This window comes from Clytia hemisphaerica, unplaced genomic scaffold (assembly GCF_902728285.1).
Source record: "Clytia hemisphaerica strain Z4C2 unplaced genomic scaffold, Clytia hemisphaerica genome assembly, whole genome shotgun sequence".
Lineage (NCBI taxonomy): Eukaryota > Metazoa > Cnidaria > Hydrozoa > Leptothecata > Clytiidae > Clytia > Clytia hemisphaerica.
The window spans coordinates 2743236-2756342 of record NW_027103551.1 but is presented as its reverse complement, the minus strand read 5'-3'; the positions used below and the strand labels follow the sequence as shown (position 1 = coordinate 2756342).

The window sequence follows — 13107 nt, the reverse complement described above, 5'->3', positions numbered from 1 at the left end:
AACAATATTTTACCCAAAAATCAAAATCTTCATCGCACGTGAAACTCGCCACCATCTTTAATTTGTGTTTACGTTGATTTGGTCCATGGAATTTAGTGTTACCAAGAAGGCCTATCTACACCGTAGGTAAAAGAATAAAATAACAAAGGGCCTGTCTACACCACAACGTAAACAAACGCTGCTGGCTGAGCCTGGACTGGATGCTCTTATATCGGATGGCCAATAGTCACTTTCATTTTTTAATTTTATTTTTTTATCCACGGATCGCTGATAGTCACTTTTCCAGGGGTTAGGTAGGGTCAGGGTTGCTAGTAACGGCTTGTCACTGTGCCGGGTGCATACTCGGCGCCTTGGGCCCCGCAGGGTTGCTAGTAACGGCTCGAATTTCAGTCAGGTTTAAAAAAGGGGTACTGTTACCCATATTATAATAATATTACCCCCGTCTTTTGCCAGTTCGGTATAATATGTTATGAATTGCGTGGATTTGCTGTGCGGCGATGCGTATTTTTTTTCCGTCAGCGGTCTAAACCCAACTTCAGCGGTCGAAACCCAGCTTAGCGGTCGAAGCCCAACCTAACGGCCGAAACCCATTTTACCGGTCGAAACCCATGTTGGAAATGGAAGGGGGATTTTTTAGCGACCGAAACCCAACGCAGGTGAGTAAACAAACTCACAGTTGAATGATTCTTTTGTTTTGATAGCCCACGAACGAAACAAGATATCCTAGCGGTCGAAACCCAAGAATTTTCTCTTTTATTTGCTTGAAAAACTTTCGCGTATGGAACATTAAACTTGAGAGAAGTTTTGGGTTGATACCATGAGTTTGAGTTTGATTTTTTTACTTGAAAACTTGGATAATATATATTATTTAAAAGTAATTATCAATCTAATTATCACCTAGCCTATTTGTCAGAATATTCCTATAGATAAATCCCGACGAAAAAGCTTGAGATTGACTTCTTTCACTCGTGGGCTATCAAAACAAAAGAATCATTCAACTGTGAGTTTGTTTACTCACCTGCGTTGGGTTTCGGTCGCTAAAAAATCCCCCTTCCATTTCCAACATGGGTTTCGACCGGTAAAATGGGTTTCGGCCGTTAGGTTGGGCTTCGACCGCTAAGCTGGGTTTCGACCGCTGAAGTTGGGTTTAGACCGCTGACGGAAAAAAAATACGCTGCGGCGATGGCTCAACGGATAGAGCGCTGGCTTCCGAATGCGAATCTGAAGGTCTTTCTTTGGTGGTGGTTCGAATCCCACTCGGTGCGAAAATTAGACAGGTCGAAATTGATGGACAAATGATTGACAGGTATGAAAACTCAGTCAGAAATGAGAAACTAAGTCTCAGAAACTCAGACAGTCAGAAAAGAGATAAATAGGATAAGAGATAGGAAAGAAAAGAAAAGAAGGTGAGGTGACTTTTGGCCATCCGATATAACATTTTCCGCCTGGACTCTGCTGCTCTGACAGTCTCTGACATTCTTAATTTTTAACTCAAGAATCAAAGCTTGCACCAAGATGACAATCTACAACCTCTACATCTTTGATAGAAATGGAATTTGCCTATATTATCATGACTGGCAGCGAAAAAAATCTTCAAATTTACCCAGAGATGAGGTTTGTGGAAACAATTTATGTTTGCTTTCTTTTTTAGATTTCCCTCTTGTGACTTGTGTCAATCAAAAATGTGTGCAGTGTTTTTATTTTCGACTACAACTTTCCAAGCGTTTGTGGTATAGTAAAAAATATGGTATTGGGCTCTTCCAGTCCTCCATTACAGAACAGAGAGGGGGTGCTGGACGACGGCGGAATTCCGAGGCAAAATGTTTTTTTGAAATTCCTGGATTTCCAATACAAAATCAATATTTTGGTGGAAAAATCTGGAATTTCCAATACTTTTTTCAAAATTTTGACAAATTAGCCCTCAAATGAAAGACTAGGCTGGTCATTAAAATACAAAGCTAAATCAAAACAAAAATGGTAGAGTACAGTCTCCAGACGATGTCAATCGAACGGAATCGAACGAAAATTCCAATCGAATCAATCGAACGCAATCGAACGCAATCGATTGATGTTCGATTACGTTCGACTGCATTCGACGGGTGGTCGATTAAATTAGATTCCAATTTACCTCAATTCCTTTCAATTTCGAGCGCCTCTTATTAGGGAGGTTAAGTATCGCGATACGATAGATAAATCAACACAACGAACGGGCTTTGACACACAGCTTGCAGTAAACATGTGGGCCTGCATGATCTGCATTTTCTGGGTCAAGTTGAACATTTTATAAGAATTTTTGTCATTGGATTGGTCGTTAACTATTCAAACAAAAACTTTCATTATATTTTTCTAAAGAACGCGTTATCTCTATTGTTTTGAATAACCAATTATGTGAGCATCTTATAAAAACTTCAACGCAACTGCATTTTCTAGAATCCAGGCTAAAATGATTCATATCATCTCGTTTAACTATTCAAATGTTGAACGAGAATCAATGTTAATCAACAGAATCAATTAGACGAACCAGTCGAATGCATAAGCCAACCGAACGTAGTTGAATCAATCAAATCAATCGAATACATTAGTCAATCGAACGCAATCGAATCAGTCGAATCAATCGAATCCAGGCACTAATCGAACGCAATCGAATCAATCGAGAAAATCGCGGTAATATTCGATTGGCATTCGATTGCGTTCGGCAATCGAATTTCAATCATTCGATTGCGTTCGATTGCGTTCAATTGATTCGGCGTTCGATTCGTTCGATTGACATCGTCTGGCAGTCTGGGAAATCCTCTCAATTGCACGCTATCAAAGCGCGCCGTAAGCGCGCGCAATTGCACGCTTTATCAAAATGGCAGAATTTTTATAAACGCTTATCGAAATTGTTCTGAAACGGGCGGTAAGCGTTAAGCAAGCTTGCTAGGTGACGGCTTTTGCGGTAAGCAAGCGGAGCTGCGTAGTTGTATTTTTTAATGACCAGACAGGTCATTCATTTGAGGGCTATGCATGTTAGCCTCCACTGATGCAAGTTACCCCATCTCACGGTATGTGGAATAAGGACCCTTCCAGCGCTCTGGAAACGTCTCAAACAAAAAGTGCCCCTTTTTTTCGTTCTCCGGAGCTTCGGAAGATTCCAGAGCACTTACGGCGTTCTGGAGCACGATTTTCTGCAATTGGCAGTTACATCAATATGCCTTCTTACCTGTCCTTAAAAATATAAATAAAAGTAATCACGGAAAAGGACGCGAAAAAAAAGACATAAGTGTGAGAACAGAGTAATCAAACTCGTTAGAAAAAGTACCATTAGAAGTCATAAAAAATCAACCTGAATAAATGCAATCGGAATCCCAGAGAACTTCATAATTCCCCAAACAACATTACATTACTATGTCAAACTCCCATTACATAAATTTTACAATTACGTCAGAGTAGACTACGCTCGCCACCGAAGAGGTTTATTTGGAAAGGGTAATTACATTTTATTGTTCGCTTCTTTTTTAAAGATTGGCCGGGTTGGAAAAGTATGAATTAAGTAACGAATCGTCAAGTTGAAACGATAAATGTATCAAGGTCTGTTTTATTTACCCCCTGGTGACTTAACAAAAGAAACTTAACTCGATGTTACAATCCAATTATTGAAAGTTTGTCTCTGCCTTTTTATAATGAGCGAGACATACGTTCTCTGATTACGCAATTTTCATATTGACATTTTCGAGGCATTTTGTATAACTGATTGGTCTGCACCGAAACTCTGGAATGTTTCAGTGCACTTCCGGTGTTCAGGAGCAAGATATCCGCGATATAATTACGATAGCGCTCGCTGTGCTATTAATGTGAAAACTTACTTCACACTCGCATATTTTTAAAAGATCACCCAACTCATGGAAGTGAAACCTCATGTTTTTTATTTTTTTTCGATATTTCCACCAGTGATGCTTTCAAACATAAGTGACAAATTCAATTTCACTAATGGCTGAGCCATCATATCAATATTTATTGAAGGTTCCGGAGCGTCGGGAGGCTGGGAGGGTCCTGTGGAATTTCCAAGGGTTCAAATCAAAAAATTGAGTGGAATTCCCAAAGCACTATATGAAAAATTGACTGGATTTCTGAGTGCTTTTTTTATCTGAAAAATCATGTCGTCCACCCCCTATATCAATTTTTTTCTGGAAGAGCCCATTGTTGGAAAGATATTCAAAACAAATGGATTGTGCTTATACAGTATAACTCTCATTAGTAGAAATACCTCCATTTAAAGCATATTAAAGTTCACAATAATGACTTTCTTTTTATAATGGATTTTATAATGAATAAGAGCAATTCATTAAAATTAAAAGTCAGCGCTCAGTGGTTGTGACATAGGTAATTATGGTAATTTTCACAGTTTCTTGTTTCTACGTCATTTTTTAAACCTCTTAGTAGGAGAACGTGTTATTCTGTAAGGAATTATAATACATCATGGCGGATCAAAAGAGATTTAGAAAACAAAAGTTTCTTTGTTTTTCATTTTCGCATATGGGGAAGAATGAAATTTTCAGAAGATACTTTATTCGATATAAGGATTCCCATTTCTGTAAAATTGCGATTCCCCACGGCTGCAAAATGTAGCTATTGGTAATTCCTTTGTTCTTTTGCTATTTTCTTTTGTTCTATGTGACGTAAAGACGGTTCGCATATCAAAGTACTTAATAACTGACTCTAATTATAAAAGCCCTAAGAGAGCATCTACAATCATGGTCGAAATATATTGAGATTTTAGTGTATTTTATTAATGTTTTTTAGGATTTAAAGTTCGGACGAGAATTGCTATTTTAGCACTACCACTTTCTTTCATTGAATATTTCGATTTTAGAGGGGTTTGGTGGCTTCTAGGCTATATTCCAAGCCTTATTCGAACAAATTTAAGCTTTTAAATCCTGAGATCCTAAGGTCCTAAGTCTTAAGTCTCATTTTAAAACTCAGAGTTAAAAATCTACTTTCCAACTGTAGTTTCAGGCGCTTAAAAATCATTTTTGGTGTTTAAAATTTTTCCGGGAACTCCCCTTTGTCTCAAATATTTTGTCCATGATTGTAGTAACATAAAGGCCAGAATATGATCTTCAATTGGAATCAAAATTATAAAGTGCACCCACAAACATTAATTTGTCAGATGTAACAAAATCAATAAAGGCACTGTCATCAAATTGACAACCAAACAAAGGATTTTCTGTCAAGAACCTGTAAACATTCCAACAACTTCCATACCATATGATATGCCATGACAAGTCGTATGCCACGTCTACCATTATAAAATTTTTTAAAACAACACGCACAGTTTGAGGATTTGGCCTAAGTTGAAAAAGCCACCCGCAGCAGTGAAACAATAACACATTGTAGTAAATGTGACTGTCATTTTTTGTGCGTGAGTATTAGAATTTATTTGACATGGCATCTTCTTGAAGAAAATACTTCTGAATTGTGAATTTTTTTACTTTATGCTGTTATATACATGTTTTTTGATACTCTTTTGTGCTTATGTTAGGGGGGTCATTTTGCAATTTTTGGGAAAAGAATCACCCCATAGCATTTTAAAATGAGCCTGCTCCAGCCCCATTTTGCAGTACCCACCCCCTGCTTATTAATAGACTAAATGCCTGTCTTGATCAGTTATATAAAAGAAAAATTTAGCAATTTTTGTGCGTCAAGCTTCTTTTTACTAAGGATAAAGGAATGTTAGTCGTAATAATAAAGTAACATAATATAAGAATAAGCTCAAAAATGAAACTTCACCCCCTATAGCATTTTGTAATGACCCCCCCCCCACTTAATGATTTTTTTCCAGAATACCCACCCCCTGCTTATTCTACCTACTACAATTAAGTACAAAAGAGTAGGTATACAAAAATCCCTAAAACTGGCCAGGAGATGCTTAGATTTAAGAATTGCTAAAATTTTTGCCTCACCTGAGCCTCGCTATGCTTATAAAAAACATGTACGCTGTTTAATTTTTTAATTGTCCTCTCATTTTCAGGAGCAAAAATTGATGTATGGAATGATTTTTTCTTTGAAATCTTTCGTCACAAGAATGTCTCCTATGGATACGTATCTTTTCAATTGTTCAATATATATTTTATTTTTCCTTGAGAATAGCGTTTTTACTCCTTGGACTGGCTGGACAAAATGTTGGTTTGCCGTCATTCGACAGACCCTACGTCAAAAGCTGCCAACCCATTGTCATTTAAAAAAAAAAAAATTTTTCCTTCAACAGTCTCGTTCTATCTTAATTTTCTAAATCATGAATTTCCTTCAAGCTCTTTTGCTCTCATTTCAAAATCACACAAATGTAAGCTGAATCATCAAAATCGTCATTTTCTTCCCGACTGACTGACCCACCTTTAAAATCTAGGGTCGGGTGATGGCAAAACAACATTTTCTAAAGTCTAGCCTTGGTCAATTTAAAAAAAAAGGCTGTATGTGTGGTCCCAATATGCTGTTAAATTTTGTTCTTAATTCGCCTAGTATATAATTTTCTCAGCATTTTTTTTTCTTGTTTTCTGGTTCAGTTGTTAAACATTTTCTATTTGAAAGATGGAGTTCAGTCTTCATCAACAGAACAACTGTGTCGCTTCTTCACAAATTAGAAATTAGTTGAAATTAATTGTTCCGTCTCCTATCTTATTTACTTTAACTTTATCAATGAAAATTAAACGCCAGTAAGGATGCATTTGGTAGCTACCGAACAAGTACATACAAACTGAATTATTTAGAAGTACCGACTGGTTTGAAAATCGTTCTAAACACAGATTTGAATATTGGCAAAATTGATGATGTTTTACATGAGATATATAAGGTATATAATATGTTCAATTTCGTTCCCTGCGTATTTTATCGACCTTTTGACGCTTACTAAAAATGGCATGAAACTGCCAGTAGTAGAATAAAAAAGTGTCTTTTCTTTCTGACTGACATCGCTCTACTTATGTATCGAGCACTGTAAAAGACTGATGAATTACTTACTACTATCCAGGGGGGGGGGTTGGTACTAAAATCCAAGACATATATGAGTACTACAAGGTTTTTTGACGATTTTTGACATACCCCCACCTAATTTTTTAAAAGAGACGTACTAAAATTTATTTTGACATTTTAGCATAGTGACCACCTAAATTAATAAGGCTTATTTTGGAATTCGGTTCGAAGAATGCGGGTCTTTGGACTTTCAACAAAATGCCAACTCTGGTTATTTAAGCTGTCAATGAACCTGATCTATCTCTATCTATTCTAGATTAAGACTCAGAAACAGTCAAGACACTTTTGCTCTGCTCTACTTTAGTTATTGCAAAGATTGATTGGTTATTTTTCACCTCTAATTTACAGCTTGCTATTTCTTTTTTATCCAGTTATCCACGGTTCTTTACAAAAAACAAAGCATTCAACTTCGAAAAAAATTTTTATTCCATAATACATAAAAGCAGAACAATTAAATTGAAACATGGGTGTTTCACATCCCCAGAGGAACCTTTTTCCTCAGTTGAGATAAAATTTCCTATTGAAATGCTAATGGGGATTGAAATTCTATTGTTCCAAGGTTAAAAACCCAGTGGGGATATGGTTTTGGAGTGCAATTTTTAAAAATGGAATTTTGAGTGTGGATGAAATCAAAGTCAATTTCCCAGTGGGGCTGAAATTCAAGGGTATTTTACCACCGGGGACGTATTTAAGTCTTATATCGAGTTTTTATTTTTTCATTTTGCCTAAAATGCTCAGTCATTAGTTAAATTTCCTAAAATTTGGTGGTTTTTAGTACTCGTGTACTAAAATTTTTCTTAGATTTCTTGAAGACCCCACCTAATTTGGGATTTTAGTACACATGGTACTAAAATGCTTTTAGGCTTTTTTTGTAATACCACCACGTCACTAAAAGTCATGATGTCTGAAATTTTAGTACCGACCCCCCCCCCTGTACTATCCAGACTTTGACAGAATTTTTTTTTAATTTTTGCTCGAAATTTGTTTATACAATTTAAATTTATGTTGGGTTTGTATCTTAACCTAGGATTACCGTTAAAAGAATATTAGGATGATTTTCTTCAAAAGGTTAAGAATATACAGTATACATCATGAAATGAGAAAAAGCATGTACCTGTTTGGTTTTTAACAGGTTCATAACAGGGATAGAAGTAAATTTTATTGATTTGTTATCAGCAAAGGCATAATAAACATGTAATGTATATTCAATCCAACTATTGTTGAACTTCACGTCAAGTTAATCTTTTCAATATTTGTTTGCTTTTCATTTTTTAGATTTATGTTGACTACGTCGTAAAGAATCCATTAACTGAAATGGGCGAACCAATCGAAAGTGATCTTTTTGTCAGCAAGCTGAATAATTATGTGCAGAATCAATCAATTTATTTCTAAAGTGATGAAATAAATGCAAACTGATGAAGACGCTTACAGTTTCAGTGTAGTATTCGTGATATTCACGATGTCATGTTTTGTACGGAAGTATCCAAAATATCTCGGGCGTTTGCCACTTATTTTAAATTCAAACAATAAACCGTACTTACCTTTAACAATCCAAAAGTCCCCCTAACAATCAAATGCGCCAGAATCGTGAAAACTCGGATATTGCTGCGGTATAGCCACTTTTTTGCGATTTTGGCGCTTTTGATTGTTATGGGAGCGTTTGGATTTGGCAAGTACAGAAATTAGTGGCAAATGCCCAAGCTACTTCTGGTGCTCCCAATGAAGTATAAGCCCGAAAGGCTAGAATCGAATCTCCTTAGTAGGATTTGAGGCCTACCAAATCCTACCAAAGTTGCGCGGCCTAGCGCGGTCCGCCTGGTTTTTACACATATAACAGGTTGAAACTAAAATTCACACCTAAATTTCGAAAAAGATAATCACTCGAAAACAAAGGAATCGCTAGATTCAATCCGTCGTCAAAAATACGGCGCATGTTTCAAGGCTTCACTTTTTCTTGCCTGGGAAAGGTTAAAGATTGGATTCTATACTGCTTCCGTATAAAACATTTCGTTTACGTTAGAATATCAAGAATTTCTAAGGATGTTTAGAATGAACAGGGAAGCACCATTATGTGTGAAAGCACGACCGAATGATTTAAAGTGGATTGGATATATAATAGAATTGGAACTCGAATTGAACAAAAAGTTGTTTAACTGGACAATAGATGGAGACATCTTCTATAATGGGTATGCACAAAAAGTATTATTTGAACATTTTTAATTAAATGGTTTAAAAGGAAAATGACTTTTTTTTATGTAATACTATGTATTTTATTTAGTACACTATTCGAAACAAATTTGATACTTTATACCACAGGTCTCGCAATTTGGTTTAGTTTGAATCATATATTGAACTTTTTGCAAATATTGTATTGGAGGAAAGATAGAATGAAATTAATTAAGGGAGCTAATTTTAGTGGATTTGACAAAATTCACCAAAATTAAAAGAAATTGTGCGCCCCTAATTTTTGCCAACTCGCTCATTTTTAAACAACAGTTTATCCTACCATTCCACAAAATTAGTTCTACACAGATTAGATTTTTTTTTACGGTTTTTGCTCCTCTCTCTAAAGGTATATTCGCGTCATTGAAATAATGCAAAGCATTAGTTCACAATAGCAGTTTACCATCGAGTACTAAAAGTTTATGATAAAATATTCTATTTACAATCATGATCAAATTATTTGAGACAAAGAGGAACTCTTGGAAAATTTTAAACATCACAAATGATTTTAAGTGCTTTAAACTACGTTTGGAAAGTAGAGATTTAACTCTGAGTTTTAAAATGAGACTTAGGATCTCAGGATTCAAAAGCTCAAAATTGTTCCAAAAAGGCTGGGAATATAGCCTAGAAACCACTAAACTTCTCCAAAATCGAAATATCCGATAGAATAAAGTTGAATTACTAAAACCAGAGATCTTTCTCTAACTTTACATTCTGAAAAACGTTAAAATACACTAAAATCTCAATATATTTCGGCCATGGTTGTACATTATTAGAAATATGTTACACTTATAAGATAAAATTTAATTTTTTATTTTAGTTTTATATTTTGAAATATGATGATCATGGGTAAATGTCCATACAAGAATCTATTCAAATTTATGTTTCATTTTTGTGTCATATCCTTCAAAGCAATAACCAATATTTCAATTTTTCCATATACAGTTGACGCCCTCTAAATCGACGTTCTACTATTCGATAGGCTCCCTTATTCGATGAAATTTAAAGTCCCCGTCAACAAGAAACTCTGATAAACGACGCTCCCTTATTCAATGAAAATCCGATTCCCCTTGAAGATAGAATTAGAGAGCGTCAACTGTAATTTAACAAACAAGACAAAGCTTGTGACTGAAACCACTTAATATGGATGGTGTTCATTTGAATGTATTTTCAAAGCCACATAACCTCCGATTGCTCTTCAAATCTTAAGATGTATTAAGGGGTTGTTTATATGGAGGCGGGCTGCCCCAGCTAGGCGAGGTGGAATGGATTTTCGAACGTTAAGTCACAGTTTTTGACAAATCGAATGGCTAAAAATAGATGACGTGACGTTCGAAAATCTATCCCACCTCACCTAGCCGTGCCAACCCGCCTCCAATGAACAGCCATTCTTTCCCTTGCAGTTCTCTCTCCTCGGATTCATGATTTCAAGATGTGTTAGTCATGATTTTAGCCATACATAATAAGTCCGCCATTATCCTTTTCGCTTTCTCTTCTCTTCTTCTCTTGATCAAGGAAAGCGACTCTAGATTGGCCGCGCGTACGCATGGGTTTCAATAAGTAGCGATAGTAGGATGCCATTAGACCGACGAACAACATTGACATCAGTGTTCCGATGATTAAAATACAGACCAGAATAATGACAGTCGAGTTGACAATTTTTGTTGTGAAGATGTACGCGATGATGACAATGTTGACGAAAACATCAATCGCAGTCCATATGATGTATGGTAACAAGTAGTTTCTGTTTTCATAATTTACCTCAGGAAGTCGATTAAAACATTTGAGAATTAAAATTGAGGTAATGACACGTGCAATTTGTGACACGATAAAAAAGTTGTGAATTTGCTGACCGGAATGGTCTTGGAAATAAACGTCGATCTTTGCGTATAGGTGAATAAGGAGTAGAAGTGTGAGAGCATAAAGCATGGAAAAAATGCTGACCAGAATCGTGCTAATTCTGTTATTGTTTATCATCTTGAACGAAATCGTGGTTTTCGGTGTATATGGTTTTGATTGAATTTCGTGTCTCTACAAATAATAAATTTCTCTTGTCGGAGGTTACTTGCAATGAACGATTTTTCAAAAAAATGTAAATTTCTTTCACTTTAGAAGGGTTCTTGGTCTGAACCCCAGCTTTTAAAATCTTTTGAATTTCACTTTCTCAATGCCAATGAAAGTGACCTCAACGTTTTTATTTCCAGTTGTTTTCCTTATTGTATGTTTCCAATTTCCACTTTCCTTTCTTAATCTTTCTTCAAATCTAAATGAAAAACTTTTTGCAAAAGGAACGCCTCATTTAAAACCATGAAAACGAATCGTTGCTAAACATTGCAATTTTTAAAACCGGGGGTAAGAATAAACAATAGGTTAAATCGGTTAAATATAATCGCTAAAAATTTGACCTTGACCTTGACTAGTCCACGAGGTTTTGTATTTATAGTCGCCATGCAACGACCTTAATTAGGTAGATTTAAACTCGCAGTTCTTAATTGAGCTTACTGTGATAAGATTTTCTAAATCTTATTTGTGGATTTCGTAAAAATTACGAAATTACTATCTATTAGAGTTGGTCACCCAGTTAGGGTATGTTACATCTGTAACATGGACAACTAATAGCTTCAATCTCATACATGTTTACTCTTATCAGAGTCGGTCGTCCATTTTGCGATTTGTAGCTTCAAAATTATAAACTGCAAAAGGAAACTCTTTTTTCCCACCTACTCGTTAAAAACTTTTTATTGGCTCTAAGAGGCATCTCAAGCGTGTCTATGATAATCGGCATTCACGCTCTAAAATTAGCAATCTTTTTATTACGCCGAAAATATACTCTCATCACCTTTTTGAGATCATAGATCACGTCCAAAAAAGGTGAAATCACCACCCTCGCGAGCCAGGGCCGTTAAACGATTTTGCGACGTAAAAAGGCCAGTGAAGTAAAATTGACGAATAGTCAATGGCGTAGGATATCAAGAAACATATGTCATATATTTCTTGAGGATATTTACTCGAAAAATATTTTTTAAGAGGAAATTGAATTAAAATCCAGTTTGGCTAAAATTTATTGGTACAAGACAAGTTTAGAAAGTCATTCTGCACATCTTGAAAAACAAATTTCTTTCTCATGAAATACATATTTTGAATATGTACAGCTTAACCCCCCTGTAAATTCAAGTTTTTTGTTTGTCATAGCCATTAGAAACATCTACAAATATGTAAATGTGGTATCCAACAGTAACATGAATTGTTTTATTAGTTTTACGTTTTTCGTGCTCCTTAGATGCGGTATATTTACAGAGATTCGATCAACGTAAATACCAGTAAACTATACGAACAATGATTTAACACTGGCTTGTTTTTATTTTCGCTGACTTGATTCTTTGTTTATTTATGTCAATTTATTAAAGCACGTCAAATTTCACAGTTCCAGGACCCTTGTAAGACTTATTGGGGAAATCGGCAAAAAATCTACCCCGGATAGAAAAATACCCTGAAATTTCATCCCAATTTGAAAGATTGGGCATTTTCAGGGCTACACGTTGAGTTGACCAATGTTTTCATTTATCCCGCTTAAAAAAGTGCTAAGGTCATCAAAATTCTATCCACCAACTTTTTGGGGAGTAAAACACGTACTGATTAATCAAATTTTCGGTATTTTATTCATATTTTTTAACAATATGTCATTTGAGAGAAAGTCCTTGTTTTGAGCAAACGAAGTTTAGTTTGTTTTGCATATTTATACGTCACTAAATCAGTTTCTCCATGACGTCGGCAGTTTTGAATGAAATTGAGTGGTGACTATGCAAAATACAATTTATAAACAACACCTGGCATTAATGCCCCTACCAGGGTTTGCCCCTACAGCTAATCCTAATG

General features: G+C 35.6%; 1 protein-coding gene across 1 annotated transcript; it reads left to right on the top strand.

Moving 5' to 3' along the window:
* Positions 1–1429: 1429 nt before the first annotated feature.
* LOC136800278 (trafficking protein particle complex subunit 1-like) lies at positions 1430–9323 on the top strand. Its single transcript, XM_067056898.1, has 4 exons — positions 1430–1614; positions 6011–6081; positions 6694–6829; positions 8284–9323. The coding sequence occupies exons 1-4, from the start codon at positions 1516–1518 to the stop codon at positions 8398–8400; spliced, it is 423 nt and encodes a 140-aa protein (XP_066912999.1). The 5' UTR covers positions 1430–1515; the 3' UTR covers positions 8401–9323.
* The last annotated feature ends 3784 nt before the right edge of the window (positions 9324–13107 follow it).